The 19245-nt window shown below is 42.0% G+C and overlaps 1 protein-coding gene across 1 annotated transcript in view; it reads left to right on the top strand.

The window, feature by feature from the left end:
• The window catches only part of Camkmt (calmodulin-lysine N-methyltransferase), a 375196-nt gene that overhangs the window by 309468 nt on the left and 46483 nt on the right, over positions 1 to 19245 (top strand). The window contains exons 4-7 of the mRNA XM_051160387.1: positions 6964 to 7024; positions 8881 to 8935; positions 10063 to 10126; positions 17463 to 17529. Coding sequence (XP_051016344.1) covers positions 6964 to 7024; positions 8881 to 8935; positions 10063 to 10126; positions 17463 to 17529 — 247 coding nt within the window. The remainder of the gene's footprint in view (positions 1 to 6963; positions 7025 to 8880; positions 8936 to 10062; positions 10127 to 17462; positions 17530 to 19245) is intronic.

Here is a 19245-nt window from a genome sequence, read left to right as displayed (position 1 = left end):
TTCAACCTCTTCCCACTAGGCAGGGTCCCCCGAGACCCACTCTCATAACCACCATCCGCTTTTCCTCCACAGCTTATTACGGTTATAATCGGCATGCTGGGCTTTCTTTTCCAGTACCCTCTGTTGACCCCCAAGATCTGTAATACAGTGTTTCTCTCATAAATATTTTGGAGGTATCTTGTAGTCCTCTTTGCTCTTGGTTCCTGTTGTGGCCTGACCTGTCAGTGACAGAAGACAAACTGTGAGTTGGATTAAAGGAAAAGGAGAGACACTATCAACACTGAAAATGGCCTCCAAAGTTTCGACATATACCTGTGTGTGTGTCTTCTTCCAGAGGTTTTAACTTAGCTAAGATGCTAAGGGTTTTGTTGTTGTTTGTTTGTTTTATTTTCTGTGACAGGGTTTTTCTGTGTAGCCTTGGCTGTCCTGGGCTTGCTCTGTACACCAGGCTGGCCTTGAACTCACTGATATCCGCCTGCCTCTGCTTCTCTGAGTGCTGGGATTGAAGGTGTGCGCCACCACACATGGCTCAATTTAGCTGCTTTAGATGTCACTTTGGGCGCGCCTCTCCCCTGGTGGCAGATGTCAGGAAGGTAGCAGAAATGCCGATCATCGATTAATGAGCCCTGCTGTATTAATGAAATACTAACATCCCAGGACCCTGTCACTGATATCCGTGGCTTGCATGAACTTCTAACAGTACTTCACCACTGCTCCGGTGAGCTTGCCCCTGTTGCGCGAAGCCCTGCTATACACAGCTCTTCTGGAATAATCACTTAAACCCACCACATAGAGCTTAGAGTGTGCTACCATCTGCACAGAGGACTTAAGGGTGGTTGCTGTGTGTCTTGGGTTGTAGCACGTCCTACAAAGCTATATGCAAAAGAGGACACATTTCTGGGCTTCAGGTAAGCTTGAGTGAATAATTCTTCAAGATGAATTCTTTTGAGGGGCTGAGAGATGGCTGGGCAGTTAAGGACACTTCTTACCTTTTCAGAAAACCCAATCCTCAGCACCCTTGTTAGGCAGTTTAGAACCACCTGAGACTTCAGCCCCCTAGCGTCCAGTTCCCTCTATGGCCTCAAGAGAGCAGCTGTGAACACACAGTATAGCTAGCTGATCACAGACACATACCTATACAAATGCACTTTTAAAACAGGAAAATAAAACTGGGAGTGGTGGCGCACGCCTGCAATCCCAGCACTTGGGAGGCAGAGGCAGGCCAATCTCTGCGAGTTCAAGGCCAGCCTGGTCTACAAAACGAGTCCAGGACAGCCAAGGCTATACAGAGAAACTCTGTCTTGAAACAAACAAACAAACAAACAAACCAAAAAAAGAAAGAAATTAAATGTTAAAAAAAATCTTGAAAAAAACACATAAGAAGGCTATAAAGTTCTATTTTTAGTCATAAACTCACAAACACAGAATTTGAGAGCATTTAGCAACAGTATTGTTTTTGAAACTGAAAGACATCATTAAGTTAACAAACGGGAGAAAGAAGTTTTCATATCTGTCACATTTCCTCAGATATCTGGTAATTCATTTCTTTTTAAGTGTAATGGAGGAATACACAATGCTACTTGAAGGTGCAGGAAGCTGAGTATGGGGGTGAGGTGATGGGGGAAGGGCTCAGCGTTTCATCTGCACAAATTCATTTAATCTTTCTGTCCTACTTTTGGTAAACACGTTGGTAAATGCAAACATCCAGCATGCAGTCCTTTGTTAAGTGGCTCCCTTCACTTAGCACCGTGTTGTCGCCTATGTCAGCACTCCACTTGCTGCTAATGCTGCTGTAAATATTTTACACATGTTTTTGTATAGGTGTGCTTTCATTGTTTTTGAGAAGTGAAGTTTCTGACTCATGTAGTCATCTAAATTTAACTGTTTCATCTTCTGAGCAAGGGCAGGACAATTTTGCAAGACTGTATCACTTTACATTCTTACCATAACCTCATCCAGCACCATTGGTCTGGTGTATTTGCTTGCTTGTTTGCTTGTTTGTTTGTTTTGGAGACAGGGTTTCTCTGTGTAGCCCTGGCTGTCCTGGACTCACATTGTAGACCATGCTGGCCTTAAACACAAAGAGATCCACCTCCCTCTGCATCCTAGAGTGCTGGGATCACAGATGTGCGCCACCGCTGGCATTGCCTGGCCTTTTCATGTGAGCCATCCCTACTGAAGTTGAAGTATCTTGCCTCTGTCTTGATTTGTAATAACTTTTTAAAATTTAACATTATATAAAATAAAATAACAGGCATTTGCTCTGGCTGCTGCTTGCCCACCAGAAATAGATAAGGCCTAATTGCTAAAGATGTCTTCTACACACTTTGACTTTAGGACAAATCAAGCTGGCACCAGAATGGAATTCTGATCCCCACAACTAGCTCTCACAGTGCCTCAGGGTGCTTGCTATTAACACTGCTAAGGGAGTCATGGTCATCAATTGTCCTACTTGGCTAAGGACCCTGCAAGCTCCGTTCTGCTACTGATCAAGCAAACATATTGGTGACAAGGGTAACAACCCCTCCCACGTGACCGAGCCCGCTCCTCAAGAGGAGTCCACATCCTGTTCTGTAATCCTGGCCAAAAGCTCATGGCTTTGTAGGTCCTAGTGGGGAAGCCACGACTATTGGTTTGCTAAACAAACATAGTGTGCCCATCCATGTACCTTTGAAATAAGTTTGCTCATATACAAGCTGAGTGAGTTGCAACTACTGGTTCTGGTCAGAGAAGCTCCTTTTTCCAGCAGGCCATGGGAACTGCAGGACTCATTAGTAGCCAGAGTGCAGGCTCAGCACTTTGGATGCTCAGCCGCGAAGAGAACTTTCTATGATTCCCTCGAAGGATCACTGCAGGACACTGAGGGTGACAGGCAGGAAGAGTGTAAGAGGCAGGAAGGTGTGTGGTGAGGTGTGTTGTCTTCAGAGCCTGGTGTCGCCCCTGCATCTTTGATCTGACAGCAACTGAGATTAGTGCCTGGCGGCCTGTGGCCTGTGCAAGACTGGGCCTGTGGGCATCCTGCCATGTGGCCACTAGAGACCAAAGAGGCCTGCAAAGCACGTAACAGTAGCTAATGGGAGATGTTCACCCCAGCATCTATGGTGACTTGATACTGAGACAGAGAGAGAGAGAGAGAGAGAGAGAGAAACACTTTCCTCAGTGGTGTAGCCACTAGTGGAGAGGCCATGATGCTGTGAATAATCCCTTGCCCAAGTCTGGTCCACAAGCAAACAAAACCCACTGAGTTTCATCAAGTGCTAAAATAAAAGGAAAGTGCAAAAGGGACTAGAAAGAGGATCCACAGTAGCAGAAAGGGAACGAGGGAATGTAATAGAGGGTCAATATATTAAAAAAAATTAAAAAAATAAAACAAACTTGTATACATGTATGAAAATGCTCTAATGACCCCATTATGTATATAATTAACATATGCTAACAAAATTAGTAATTTAAAATAAATCAAAAAAACCATGTCTTGGTAAGGCTTTGAAAAAACAAATAATCTTTAAGATTTTTTCTATTACTGTATGGTACATGATGGGGAACATGAGCACCTCAGCCCACGTGTGGAGGTCAGAGGGAAATTCTGTGGAGTCACTCACCAACCTCCTTTCACTTTTACTTAGGATCTTGTACTAACATCGTAATAACCAGCAAAGAACAAACATTCTTAATGGGGATGTTTGAAGCATACAAATTTCACACGGAAGCTGGATGTGGTGGCGCACGCCTTTAATCCCAGCACTCGGGAGGCAGAGGCAGGCGGATGACTATGAGTTCGAGGCCAGCCTGGTCTACAAAGTGAGTCCAAGACAGCCAAGGCTACACAGAGACACCCTGTCTCAAATAACAAACAAACAAACAAAAAAAAAAAAAAAAAATCACATGGGACAATGTCCCTTATCCTAAAACCTTGGGCCAAAAAGCATTTTAGATTTAGGATCATTTTAAATTGGAGGTACATGATATCTTGTAAATAAAGTCCAAGTGTAAACATGACTATGCTCCATATGCATTTTATACAAGTCACCTAAGTTGGTCTTATAGAATGCTTTTAGTGCAGCTGTTTGGACTAACATCACCTGAGCATGTGACCATTTGCCATCATGTGACCATTTGCCCTCATGTGACCACTCAGAAAATGTCAGATTTGGGAATAACTTGGACTCCAGATTAGTGATGCTCAACTTGCCTGTCAGAATATGGACTATACTTAACTCTTTTTTAAGGCTTTGTTTGTTTTTATTTTCTATGTGTGAGTATTTTATCTACATGTATATATATATAGCATACACGCCCTGGTACTCTTGGAGGCAGAAGAGGCCGGTGCATACCTGGAACTAGAGTGAGAGGTGGTTAGAAGCCATCGTATGGGTGGTAGGGAGTTGAACCCCAGTAATCTGCAAGGGCAGCAAAGTGCTCTTGACTACTGAGCCATCTCTCCAGACCCTGTCCTTAATGTTTGACCAGATATTCCATCTAAGTATGGGAGGAAAACTTATGCTAAGAAAAGGCATGTCCTCCTCCTCCTCTTCTTTATAATTTTATAATATTACAAACTTTGAGCCTACCTTAATTCTCTGTTTAGAAGAAATGGATTAATTGAATGCTGATGCACAAATCTAGGCAGGCAGTACAAATGACACAGCTAGAGTGTGGGCTCAGTGTTCCAGACTCTTTCTATGCCTTAGCAGATGGGGGCAAAAGCAAGTTACTGAATCCCTGCATGAAAAAAAATCTCAACTGGGTAAGATACCTTCGTGACTAGAAAGGGCTTGGGAAGGATGTCTAAAACATTAACAGTGATTATATTGCTAATGGTAGAAATTTAGCCCTTCGATCTTTGTACTTAACTTAGTTTAAAAATCACTCTATAATTTCTTGAAAAAATCTAAAACGAGCTGAAAAGACTATGCATTTTAAAAGTCACATTCATTCTTCACTGAGGCCTAAGTTTTAGTTAAGTACTTTTCCCCTATCATTACTTTTTAAAAACCTCACAGCTGAGTACTCAGGATATAAAGAAATTCATTCTTGTGGTGATTAGATCCACTCAGTAAGAACAGCATCTTGGCTCTTCCTTTGGAGAATTTTATTATGTGCTTTAGTCTTTACGAAGTTCTTTATATGTGGAGGTGCACAAGGCCTTAGGACCCCGGGGCCCTGACAAAGCAGAGGCAAAAAAATGGTTCACCACCTGCCTTGACTCTTGAGAGATAATTGCTGTGGTCCACACACATTTTTCTCCTACTCTTCAACCTCTCTTTGCAAGAGACCAACAGTAACAGCCTGTTCAGAACTGTCCCAAGCATACTGCATGTATGTCACTCACCCGATCCTCACTGCAGCTGCCGTTGCAGTTATTATGGTTTACAGATGAAAAGCCCCTGGCACACAGAGTCAGTAACCTGTCCAGAGTCGCAGCCAGCAAACAGCAGAGCAGGCACCGGAGCCCCAGACAGTCTGCTTTCAAAGCACCTGTGGCCTTAACTGCGACACTCTCCACCTGTCTGTTTTCCCTCTAAATGTGTTTCCAAACCCCTCTTGTTGATTTTCCTTTTTTATTTTATTTATTTATTTATTTTTATGTTTTTTGGAAAGGCTGGGAGTGTGGTGGCCTTTTCCTGCAGCTGGTGCTCAGTGCACCCACCTCCTCCTCTACAAAGGAGGAGATCCATCTAGGGAGAAACAGTTTTTCGATGTGTTTAACTTTGTGCCACGGCCTGAGTGCCCAGTGCTGAGACCTGGCAGCTCTTTCCCTGGGGGCTGCGTGAGGTCCTTAAGCTCATACAGGAAAGCTGGTAGGGGCTGACAAATGGGTGGCTAGTCTGATCCTTCCAAGGAAACCATAGCTTTTACGAGGCTATTTATTTATTTACTCTGTGGGTTTTCAAGACAGGGTTTCTCTGTGTAGCAGTGGCTGTACTGCACTCTCGTGGTACACCAAGCTGGCCTTGAACTCACAAAGGTCCGCCTGCCAGTGCTGAGATCACAGGCATGCTCACCACCTTCTGGCTTGCTTTGTTTGTTTGTTTGAGACAGTGTTTCTCTGTGTAGCATTGGCTGTCCTGGAACTCACTCTGTAGACCAGGCTGGCGTCAAACTCACAGACCCATGCGCCACCATCACCCAGAGAGGTTATTTATTCTAATCACACTGAAGGTGATGTAGGCTCATTCTAAAACTTTTACAAAATACAAAGAGGTATAGAGAAAAATTAAAAGCACATATGACCCAACCATCTCATGACAAGTACTAGAACTATGAGCTCCGACATATTTGTCTGAAAGCAATTCATTCATATCCACTCTGGAACATTAGGTCTTCCCAATAAATGTAGGGGATGGTTTTAAGAAAAGTCTACCCATGTGGCTTAGTGTATAGGAATACTGTTTGATTTAAAGGCATGCCAAGGTTGGTGAAATTAGCATCTCTTAATTTTATACTGCAATGTGTGTGTGTGTTTTTTTTAAAGAAATGAAAGCATTGTAGATATTTTAAAGCATTAATATGAAAAGGCATAGAAAGATAGAATGACCTCAGCAGTTTTATTTGCCCCTTAAAGTGATTTTTTTTCCCATTTTTATTTTATTTTTGCCTAACAGGAACTGCATATATGGCAAGCCTTCACTTTATGTGTATTCATTTTATGCCATTAAGACTAAGAGCCACTGGAACTCCCCTCAGTTTAGCTTTTGGTATCTGTAATGTTGGTCATTAGCAGTTTTTCTGTTTTGGTGTGACTGAAGTTTGGAACAGTTCATTGAGGCTGTTGCTAATGCCTAACCCTGAGACAAGGTCCCAACACGGACCATACAAAAAAACAACAGCCAAGGAAGCTCGCCATTGGGCACGTGGCAAGGACCAATGATGTTAAATTTGGTTTGAGCTGCCATGGCTGGTGCTGAGCCCTCATTAAAGATAAAGACTGTCTAACCCTAGTATCTGCTCTTGTGTTTTCAGGCATCTGGCCATCTGAGGAGGTCTTGGCCTACTACTGCCTCAAGCACAGTGATCTATTCAGGTAAGAACCTTCGCTAAAAGGTATCTGCTTAGCCCATCGTGGATATTGAATCTGCCTATTAAACATGGCCTCTCTACAGCCTCCAAACTATACATTGTTGAAAGGAAGAAAGAGGAAAAAAGAAAGCGAGTTCCCCGTGAACACATGTTGCATCTGAGAAGGGACCGGCACTGCCTTCGGGTGCTAAGGCTGCACAGCAAGCTTTTGCTGTGTGTCAAAGGCTTTTGATTTTTCACTCAAGGCATTTTATTTCACTTTGATTTGGGGGAAACGAAAGTGAAGGTACAATCGATCTTTGCTGATTGTGAAGGTAAAAAAAAAAAAAAAGAGTCCCCACAATAAACACATTCTATAACTTCTGCTACAGAAGTCACCAACACATTTGATAAATGCCTCGCAGCTATTAGCTGAAGATGCTCTGTTTTAAAGGTATTTCTTGTGTCTTTGAAAATATGTCAATATTATTATATGCCAATAATAACATAAGTTACTATACTAAGGAAATCAATATTTTTAGCTCTTAATATGTGTTATGTGTAAAACCATGGATGGGCTTTGGGAAAGAAAAGAAAAAAAAGGTTGCTTATTTTAGAATTCTGGAGATATTTGGTACAACCAGAAAGTAAGACTTGTTTTTTTTTTTTAATTATCATTTTATGAACATCCTGTATATACATTCTGAATAGTCCATTATGTTTTATAACAAGCCAATAGTGATCATGATGTGTTTTAACCATATGTTCTTAAAAGATTGGCTTGATACCATGTAATTTTTGAAGCTTTGTGGGTCCGTATTGACCAACCAATCTGTGGCTGTTTTGAATAACTAAATATATGTTAAACTATTTTTTAATATGAATGTCCTCTTTTGCCACGCCACTTTAATTTTTCTTTCTTTTTTTTTTTTTCTTTCTCTTTTCTCATCAACTTCCCAAACTGGGAAGACTAAACAATGTTAAGACTCTAAGCCTATAGCATATGAAGAGAGCGGGGCTGACTCAGGGCTGCACAGCTGCCCTGGAGGCTGCCACTTGCTCATCTCGCTGTGTTTGAGCTCCAGTAAGCAAGCAGTGGGCCGGGGCGAGAATGTCACATATTGAGGGCTGATATGTAGGCACAAAAGGGGGAAGGTAAGTGTAGAATGACACACTCAGTCTTAACTCCGAGTCCAGTCATGACTTCAGCCTGGGTTTGCTGGCTTAGCCATATTGTGCCCTGGCATTGTTTAGTCGCTGTGTTGTGCTGGGGTCGGTTGTAATGTAAGTGTTAATTGCTAACTGTTCTTTGTGTAATTGTGCTTTATGGGGGTGGTTCAGCTTTCCAAAATGTTTCGGCCTGTTTTAGAATTAAAACAACAACAACAACAACAACCACCGCCGCCGCCACCGCAGGATTGCATTTATTTGTGTGCCGTGTGTGACTCTGAGTTCATGCACACTTGTGTATAGTCTTCCATTACTTGTCTAACTGTTTTTGAAGGCATGAATGTGGATTAACAATGTTATCCTTTCCTAACAATTATCCTTTGCTACTCTAGCTAGTTTAGTTCGAAAAGACAGCGCCATTGACAAGGGGGAAAAAAAAGGGAACCTTCTCAGGTTTTTCAGCCCAGCGGTGGTAATGTAGCAGTGAACACTAATGAGAGAAACCCCACTGGTTCGCCTGCTTTGTGACTTTTCTATTTCATAATTATTTTTAAAACGCAAAACGACATGAGGTAGCCCAGTCGTGTCTCCACAACTCCCCGGTAGTGTCGTTCTTAACTGCAGATGGCAATTTGTTCTTGTAACATATATATGGCTCTAACCATTTTCATCTAATTTGTATGGGTTCTACCATTTCTTTCTCTCTTTCAGGGACCTTGCTGTGTGTGAGCTAGGGGGTGGCATGACATGCTTGGCTGGGCTCATGGTAGGTCTTTTCTCAATTCCAATCCCATTCAGAGGGAGGAACAAAAGGAAAAATGTTCCAGGGCCTCCAACTGCTGGGTCAGAGAACCGTCAACAGCATCAGCTGCGGTCAAGCTGCCGGGTCTTGAGAGACCTTCTAGATAGATTGACTTACTTTCGGATCATATTGATTTCATGGTTGCCTCGATGAGCAGAAACATTTTACCTCAGTGTAGTCAATATCGCTTGTTGTGACATTCCGGGCCTCGCGCAGTCTTTCTTTGCTATAGCAAACGCTTTTTTTTTTTTTTTTTTTTTTCAGATTATAGTCCCATTTGCTAAGATACAGAAATAGCCCGGCAAATCACAGTTGGAGCACCATGAGATAGCTGCTAATGTTTTGCCTGCATTATTACACCAACAAACATGATCCAGAGCCCCACTAATGAGATTCTTTTGAATTCGATTGGCCATTCAGGAACGCCGTTCCCCATTCTCTGGGTTCTGAGTCATGTATTCAGGAGATATTATGTAGCAGCATAGTGCATTAGACAAGTTTTTATGTCTCTACAAATAAAAGCATATTGTTACACTGATTGGCATTTGACAAACCTGTCGCTCTTATACAATGTGTCGAGGTTACAGCCCAATGTGCGAGCATGTCAAAGCTCACAAAAAAATTACCCTCACAAAGCCATCTGCCTGCAATGCAAAGTTATATGAAGGGCATCAGGCAGCCAGACAGAAGCAAGCTGAAAGGCAGAGTGACAGCCTCGTATGATGGCTCTACTAGATAAACAGGAGCCCACAAATGAAAGCCTCTCAGAATACCATCATCCGCTGTCACAATGCAATTACCGAACAGAATGATAGCAAGATAGAGGCTCCCGCAAATGGAATGATAAAAGTATTGACTGATTTGATTGAATGATTAAAATAATGCAGACATAAAATGAAAAAAGATTGAAGATTGTTACAGAGAAATGGGTGCGGAAGCATGATACTGAAGGCTTGTCACTCCTGTCTTCACTTCCACACAGACAAGCATATTTGCTCATTGTTTGCTGTGCTCTTTTTTTTCTTTTTCTTTTCTTTTTTTTTTTTTTTTTCTTTTTTTTTTTTTTTTTTTTTTTTTTTCCCTTCCTCCAGGTTGCTATTTCTGCAGATGTCAAAGAAGTTCTGTTAACTGATGGGAATGAAAAGGCCATCAGAAGTATCCTTATTCAGATAGAAAGCCGGTTTGTGCTGCTCGCTACCCCCCTCCTCCTCCTTCTCCCCCCCCCCCCCGCCCCAGCTGAGTAACAATTGATATAAAGAAAGACAGCACGGGGTATTAAAAAGGAGCTCTTCATACACAAGATCAGTAATTAAGAAAAACCAGAAATATATGAATTCACTGCAGATGACTGTGTGCATTTCTTCCTTTTCACGGGGTTTCTGGATGTTTCTCACTGAAGAGGTCTGTTTTATACGCCGCCGTGCGAGGCGATTGGAAACCTTATTTCATGGTTTTGAAGCTTTCTTGATCTTTTATTTTCATTAGGATCTTCCAGCACCAAGCAGATTAAAATTATTGTTTACTTTATTGGATGTTGCTTGTAAACATTAGCGTGTAGCTTCTGCGCATGTGATATTCCACATGCCAGTCTTACGGTATCTATGCTAATTGCTCAGGAGTTGCCTATATCCCCCACTGGAAACAGCTATCGCTTCTTCATTATCTCCTTTTATTTAGGATTAAAAAGCCATCTCTCTTTTTTCTTTCTGCTATGCCATTACAGTTCAAACCCCATTATATTAGATTATGCTTTACTAATATGTACACAGAGTTCAGGAAATTGAACTGTACTCTAACTAAAAAAGCAAGCATAATTTAGGGTTACTTTAGCAGTCTAGCCGATTTGCTCAGGGGCAGTTAACAGCAGTTAGAAATTGAGAGGAAAAGTGAAAGATCTGTTTGCTTTGCTTTGGATTTTTTTTTTTTTTTTTTTTTTTTTTTTTTTTTGACGTGGTAAGGAAGACAGGACCCTTATTTGATTTTTCCAACCTCCCTTGAAAGGCTTGAAGCAGCTTAGAATTTTGTGACATTTTACATAAAACCTATTTTTCTATTTTTGATTTTTTACCCCTCCTTCCTCCACTGTGTAATTTTTTGAAAATAAAATTCACAGCAGCCCCATCAGCTGCTCTCATAGGAGGAAGGAGGGACTAGAAACTGGAGCTACCCGTTGCTGCCCAGCAGCTGTGAGCTCTGCAGAGCCCCACCCAGCTAATTGCCTGACAGCCCTTTAAAAAAAAAAAAATCAGGAAGGAAAAACAGCCAATCACAGTCTTAGCCTTTCACACAGGGGAAAGAGATCACAAAAGGTGCTTTTTTTTTTAAGCACAGGATTTTAATCATGATCTTGAGACTGTGGCAAGTTTTTCTAAATATTCCTGAAGAAGGTTGCTGCTGCTCCACTCAATGTTTTATTCTGGATTCTTCTGAGCCTGTACCATTTGACTGTGTTCCTCCTTGTCAGGCAGTGGGAAACTCTCAGGTGTGCCAGCTCAGCCCCACATGGTGGTTTTGAGGGTAGAAAAAACAGGAATATTGGCCAAGAGAGAGATGTTTTGGTTACAGAAACTTTCAGATTGGGCCCAGTACCCTGAGATCTTTTCCCCGCCTGAAGTCAGCAAGTGACTTTATTTAATAGCACCAGAAATCAATTAGAACTTCTTACCATCACGTTGTGGGAAGCGTCTGGAATCAGTATGTAAATTCAATTGTACTAACATTATTTTATTGAGCTAGACTACAGAGTCTCTAAAGGGGAGAAGCAAGGCTAATGTCATTAATTATTGTCACACCTTTGCTCTAAGCAGCAGAGATGCCATGCCAGCTCCTGAAATCAGAGAGGAAATAGCAGATTCTGCCATTCACTCTGCCGGCCTTTCAAAGAAATGATTGGTACAGCCCCCTCCCAAGAAAATGGATTTTTAACATTTGGTCCTCAGAGGCCCAGCCCTGAGAGTGCTTCATTGTGCTGGTTTTACAATGGGTTTAATATAGCGGGGTGCCAAAGGGCAGGAGGGGAGAGCCTTACAATGTGGATGAAGTAGGTCCTCTCACTGCAGACCCAAACTGGCCCTGTGTTTTATTTCATCTCTTAGGGCCTTCCTGATAGGGTTCGGTTTTTATGATGTGCTTGTTCCGCGCTCATGTGCCTTTTTCTGTTGTAAGTAGATCTAATTTATTTTAATTAACAGAAAAAAGCATGCAAGAGCCTTAAAATTGGCAATGCGGTTTCCTGCTTTTAATACTAATGCTGTTCTTGATTTGAAAACAGCTTACAATAGACATGCCTTGTAATCTGTTTTGCTGAGTGAGACTAATATGAGTGAGCCCCCGCCCCATCTGTGTGTCCCCTCTCTGTAAGATTAAAATCAGTCACTAAATCACACACTGTCAATGCACATAGGACAAACAACTCATTTCAGAAATCGCTATTTGTCTTTCCTTTAAAATTTTAGGAAGCCCAAATTATACAGCAGCTGTAAATTATTATCAAAAAATTACTTTCTGAAAAGTAAAAATGGATGTCAGTTTTAAAAAAAAAAATGCGGAGAGAGAAGCCTTTCCCGAGGCCAGCAACTCTCTGGGCAAAGCTGCTAATTATTCTTAGTGGGCAAGACGAACACATTAAGGCACAAATGAACAGACCATAGAAATGATAAAAAACCAACTTGGCTGCCAGGCATGGTTGCTGGGTATTCGTCTCATCGTTCTGAAAGTGTTCCGTGGTTCTTGCCTTCCCTGTGGGATGAGCCCAGACAGTCTTACTTGCTGCTCTCTTTAAGTGTCTATCATTCTAGTTTTTAATCTTTTAATTTTTTTTTTTTTTTAGGAAAAATAAGACATGTTATTATTTCTTTTTTAGCTCGTCCTATTTTCTCTATGTGAGGCAATGGGGAAACCAGTCCTGGACATGCACATTCACAAAGGCAGGGTAGCCAAGTGTGTGGCCCTTTATCTTTCTGAAGTGTACCGTGGCTCAGCTGTGTCTCTAGGCCTCTGTATCTTGACCCTGGAAAGCTATCTGCTGATCTGAGATTTACTATAAAAAGATGTTTAAAAAGAACTTAAGACGAGGTCAAATGAATTTCATATCTTGAACATTTTCTCAGACCCATGAGTAGGTTTCCTTAAGTTTCTCCATGGTCCTTACTGTGCGTCACTGGCTGTGGTCCAGAGGCCCCATCCGCACAACCGTCTTTCCCAAAAAACACCATTGCACATGTACCCGCAAGAATTCAGAAGATAAGTTGGAAATGGAATTATCTGGTTTACCCAGTTCTCATTTTTGTCTGAGTTATTATTTTTATTTTGTAAATATGGGTGCTAGGCCTGCATGCACATCTGTGCTCCATGTGTGTGCTTGGTTTCCAGAGAGGCCAGAAGAGGGTGTCAGATCTCCTGGAACTGGAGTTACTGATGGTATGAGCCACCATGTGGGTATTGGGAATCAAACTGAGCAGTGCTCTTAACCACTGAGCTCTCCAGCCCCTTAAATTTATTTCAAAATAATGTAAGAAAAAATACCCTTTGGTATTTCTCTTTTAGTGCAGTAAAGAAATAAATCCCTAACTATTCACGTACGGTAACTACTCAGTAAGGCAAAGCTGGTGATGGTGATGAGAAAATAAGGAAGAGAAATGCCGGCTGAATTCTGATTGTTGCAAAGCACCAAGAACTGGAGTATGGGGAACTTGCCTGTAATCTTAGCACTTGGGAGGTGGAAACAAGAGGACTAGGGGTTCAAGGCCAGCCTGGGTTACATGAACCCCTGTCTTAAAGCAAGGGAAAAAGGAAGGAAAGATAGGGGGAACATGCCATGCATAAAGGTGACAGGTGGCATTGCTAACAGACATGGTGGCACCTGGATATCAATTTGTTGGAGTAAGGAACAGATTTAAGAGCAGTGTAAATCTGGGCAGTGATAGCGCACACCTTTAATCCCAGCACTCACCCGGGAGGCAGAGGCAAGCGGATTTGAGGCCAGGCTGGTCTACAGAGTGAGTTCCAGGACAGCCAGGACTACACACAGAAACCCTGTCTCAAAAAACCAAAATAGATAGATGGATGGATGGATATATCTATACATAGATTGATGGGGAGAGAGAGAGATGATAGATCGAGATATCTATAGATAGATAGATAGATAGATAGATACATACATACATACATACATACATACATACATACATACATACATGGATACATGGATACATAGATAGATAGATCAAGATATCTATAGATAGACAGATAGATAGAATGTAACCTTAAATCAGAAAAAAATTTGTTGCTCTCAAGCATTTAAAAAGTCATTTAGAGATAAAAATTAATACTATTTATGTTATAATCTTATTATTCATTCTTCCCTCCCTTTTAATCCCCCAATGACATTGAAGATAATATAGACTAAAAAAAGTAATGCCTCACAAATCACAGTCTTATTAGTTCTTAAATATTTTCTGGTCCAAAGAGCAATATTGGGCTGCGGACATGTCTCAGTGGTTAGTACCATATACTGCTTTTCAGTTTGGTGCTTAGCTCCAGGCGTTTCAGCCCCTCTGGTCTTTGCAGGATCCATATGCATGTCCACATACTCACCCACAGACACCCACACATACATAATTTAAAATGAAAAAAAAATTTAAGAACCATATTGAGGCTAGACAGATGGCTTATGGGACTCAGGCTCAGTTCCCAGCACTCACATGATAGCTTACAACTGTAAGTAACTCCAATCTTAGGAAATCTGATGCTGTCTTTGCTCTCCAAGGACATCAGGCACACACATCGCATACACGCATATACGTAGGCAAGACACCCATACACATTAAAGAAATAAATAAGTAAATAAATTTAAAAAGAACAACCTGATTCAAGATTTATATACAACTGATAGTTATAATTACTGACTACACAAATAGACTAATTTCAACAGTGTAACATAGTTATAATATATACAGTTGACCTAAAATACTTTTGTTGCTATTATATATGAGTTTATATATTTATGAATAAAAATGAACTGGCAAGTACAATGGAGCATCACTCCTGACAAACGCTTTGTTAAAGAAGGAGCTAGAGGTAGAATTCTGCCTCCTTTTGAGCCACAAGCAGTTGCCCTGACAAGGGGACTGAGTCACCTGCTCCATCTCCATCCTATCCTGAAAGCACAGCAAGGCTTTCTGGCACCCAGCCCCCCCCCCCCAGTGAGATCTTCAGAAGGTGGGTGCAGATCACAGGGCAGCATCGGGTCTGTTGTGTTGAACATTATCCTGGCCATATTGACTCAGTTTGATTGGATTTCTTTTATTACCCTGAGGTGACACTGGAAGATGATAACAATCTATTATTGGACACAGTGCCATCCAGAAAGACCATCAAAATCTTACATAAAAGGTGGGGGACAGAATATCAGAGTTTCTCTCCTAAGGCAATGTTGTAAAAGAACACTGCCATCTTTCTTCTTTGTGCTTCTTTTAATATATTTTTTAAAGCCCTTCTAAACCACAAAATATATTTCCTGCCCAGTTCTAAAAATAAGACAGCCTAAATACTGCTGTGAGCTTTTCATTTAAAAAAAAAAAAAAAAACTTCTAGAATATAAATATCCACACTTGCTCCAGCCTCACCACCCAGAGCCACAGGTTTATAAATTGTATAAAGTATACAGTGTTAAGATGTTTACTAAAAATTATTAATAGGTCTTCTGAGTTATATAATTTAACTTCCCTGTGACTATTTTATAAAAAGTATTACCTCTACTAACAAAATAATATGTTTTGCTTGATAGATTAGTCATGTACTCATAGGACGCTACAGGTGTGCCGGGCACACTATGGCAGGCAGTTGGATGCCATGGAAACGCAGAGTCGGGTGTGGCTAGGACAGGGAACTTAATAAAAAGCAGTTGTCAGTGGACTCTGCCAATCTTGCCTCTCAGAACAAAAACCTCACCCATCCCTTCCTGCAAGATATTTCCTCCAGAACGCTCCTGAAATAGACAGAAACCGTAGGCCGATGTGTCATTTTAGTTAATCAAAACAAGTAGGCAAATTAGTCTCCTTTATTTTTTCTAATGAATGTAATTTAACGGTATTTAATTTGCATACAGGAAAGTTCACCCAGGGGGAAAAAAAAGTCTGCATTATGGCACTTTTGTAAACCTCAACAAAAGCCCGTCATTAGGAGACCTAATTGATTTTTCCTCCCCACTCCTGAGGGAAGAAAGCTATGGCAGTACCTGCTTATTCACTCAGGGAAGAATAGGTGTGCCCGGTGGTTCATGCAGAGCTTTGGGGTTAAGAATCCTGTGGTGCCCTTCTTGCAGGGAGATCTTGGCCAGTGCTTGCTTTGAACACTCGGGAAATCTGTTTTTCAGAGCAATGGGGGACCATCGCTATCTGCCCAGTGTCCTCTCCACGGGCCCAATTTCCTTCAGCTTGGGGCCTCCACTGGAATTATTTTATTTCTTGTTTATTTAAAATCACATTATTCCAGGAGAGGGGTTGTAAGGTTCTTATGGGAAATGTGTCACATGCAATGAAGGAGAAAGTGCTGGTGTTCAGGATCAGAAAGCCAGGGAGCTGTCAGGGAGCCAGGGATGGGGAGGTCAGAACAGAACATAAGACCGCAGGAGTTCTTCTGGGGGTCAGAGTTAGTGTCTTCATTGGGCTCTGTCATTCCAGGGGCCACAGCAAAGACAGAAAGACCAGCATTCACAAAGCCTGTATCTCCTCCCACTGCGGACCAGAATGCCAGAGTTTGCTGGTGTTGGAACTAGATGTGACTTTCCCAAGGGTCCTGGGATGCCTTGCATCTGGTCCTCTGAGTACCTCTCATATAAACATGGCTCTTCTGCATGAGTCCCGGCATGCCAGAGCACAGCCAGGGGCCACAGCAGACGTTCTTCAAAGGACCTCTCACTAGATCGACTTTCTTCTTCAGTGTTGCATTTTCTTCCAAAGATGCTCCAGGCTTCTTCTCTCCACCTTACTCTCTCTGCCTCCTCCCAACACTCCATCCTGCTCATCTCCTCTTCCCCTACAAGCACTTAGGAGATTGGAACGTCAGAAAAGGCTGGCCTCCCCCTTCTCACTGGCTGATGGATGCCTGTCTTTGGATGACTGCCCCCCTCTCCCCAGACCACCCCTGGAAGTGGTGCAGCATCTCATGCCGCCCAACAGTGCCCTCCAGCATTTATCCTCTGGGCCCTGCCATGATCTCATGTAGATGTTCCTTCCATGGCTGGTAAAAAAATGCAAACCATGGTATGAAGAGACCTTAGCAGTGGTAAGTCAGCATTTCATGGCAGAGCATCAACAGCCCCTTTCCTTTCCTTGTGTTGAACCCATAGTGATAAGAAGCCAATGCATTTGCCACTTGCAGATTCTTATTATTATTATTATTATTATTATTATTATTATTATTATTATTATTATTATTATTATTATTGGTTGATAATCACTGCCAAAGTTTTCTTAACTGTGCCCTGTAGACGTGAACAGCATCATCGCAAGCAATAAGAAGACTGGCGTGTTTAGGACTCAGAAAATATCAAGCTGGTAAGATACCTCTCTGCATCCTGAATTCAAATGTCCCAGTTGCAAGTGTTTCTTGATGCTATGGACGATTATGATAATAGTAATACAGTAATGCTAACGGTGTTAACTAAGCACCTTCTGTGTGCCAGGCACTGTTCTGAGCACCGCACATGTACATTGAACCTTGTGGGATGCCCATGAGGCAGCCACATATTCCATCAAGTAGATAAGAATATAATAGTAACATACTATTACACAAGATAATGTATTATACGCTGAGTTAGGGTCACTTCATGGCTAAGATTATTCAGAACAAAGTTGGGGAAAAGCCTAGCTTGAAGCCTTCATAAATGGCTTTATTCCAGTGGTCCTCAGCATAGGCAGTTTTGCATCCCTAGGGGATTCTGTCATCCCTGGGAACATTTTTATTGTTGTTGTCGGGACTTGGGGTCAGAGTGGACAATGTCGCTACTGGTGTCTCCTGGCCCTGATGTCTAGTGGTGACGAGTTTCATTGCCAGCTTGTGGACCCCTCCATCCTCCCCTTCCATCCTCCCCCTCCATCCTCCCCTTCCATCCTCCCCCTCCATCCTCCCCTTCCATCCTCCCCTTCCATCCTCCCTTCCATCCTCTCCTTCCATCCTCCCCCTCCATCCTCCCCTTCCATCCTCCCCTTCCATCCTCCCCCTCCGTCCTCCCCTTCCATCCTCTAGAAGCACCTGGACATCAATAGTGACTGAGACACCTCAATCTAGCAATGGTTTTCACAGTCCCTGTGTGTCCAGTCCCTTCCAGTTCTGTTCATTCTTTTCCGGGGAAGAGACCTGGTTTCCCTTAGCGGGACAGTGTGATCTGTGATGCCCACCCTGGGGCCAGTTGACCTAGAAAGGGATGCCACCCTTTACTGCTTTTCACATGATGTGGCTCTGTGTGTGCATTTTCCCTTTGTTGTATTTAACTAGTTTAGTTACAGTAACAATCCCATTAGGAGTCACTTTATCCCTCACTCCTATCCCTTCAGCCTTGGTGCTTTGAGTTTTCTCTGTGTTGAGGACACATGCCTACCCTGACTGCATAGTTTGGGGGAAACAGTTGGATGAACAGAAACAATAGATAAAACCCAAAGTGGTGCTGGGCACGATGGCCGCATCCGCAGTCTCCACGCTGGCTCGGGACAGAGACATAGGAAAGCCCTCCCGCCATGGTTCACACAGCCACCTCCTTGTGGGAAGGACTTCGTTTTGGTACATGCTTTTCAACCTGGTCTTTTAGTTATCAATCAAAAGTGCATTTTCTATGTTGCTCTCATTTACATTTATTTAATGCTTAGGGTCATTTGTGACCATTTGAGTGTACTTCAGCATATGGATTCAAGAAATAATAGACCTCAGCTTCACGCTGTGCAGTGAGATTGTGTTTTTACAAGACATAATGTTGTTTACTGAGTGTTAATAATCACTAATTAATAAACATATCTAGACTTCTAAAATGTTGCATTTTCAAGGAATAAAAATGTCAAGTGTTTAACTTGGGACGTGCAATAGAATTTTCTGTTATCTCTTCATAAAATAATTAAGTTACATAAAGAAGAAAAATGCTGCTCACCACAGGGCAGATTCCAAATGCTTAGTGCCTGGCCTTTGTTCAAATGTATCTGTTCTCAAAAATGCTACTTCTAAATAATTCTTCTGATAGTTGGTGAGACATAAAGATAGTATTTCAGTAATGATGCAGGATT

This window comes from Acomys russatus, chromosome 1, assembly GCF_903995435.1.
Source record: "Acomys russatus chromosome 1, mAcoRus1.1, whole genome shotgun sequence".
Taxonomy (NCBI): domain Eukaryota; kingdom Metazoa; phylum Chordata; class Mammalia; order Rodentia; family Muridae; genus Acomys; species Acomys russatus.
Note: the sequence above shows the minus strand (reverse complement) of the source record. Positions and strands in the feature narration are given on the sequence as shown.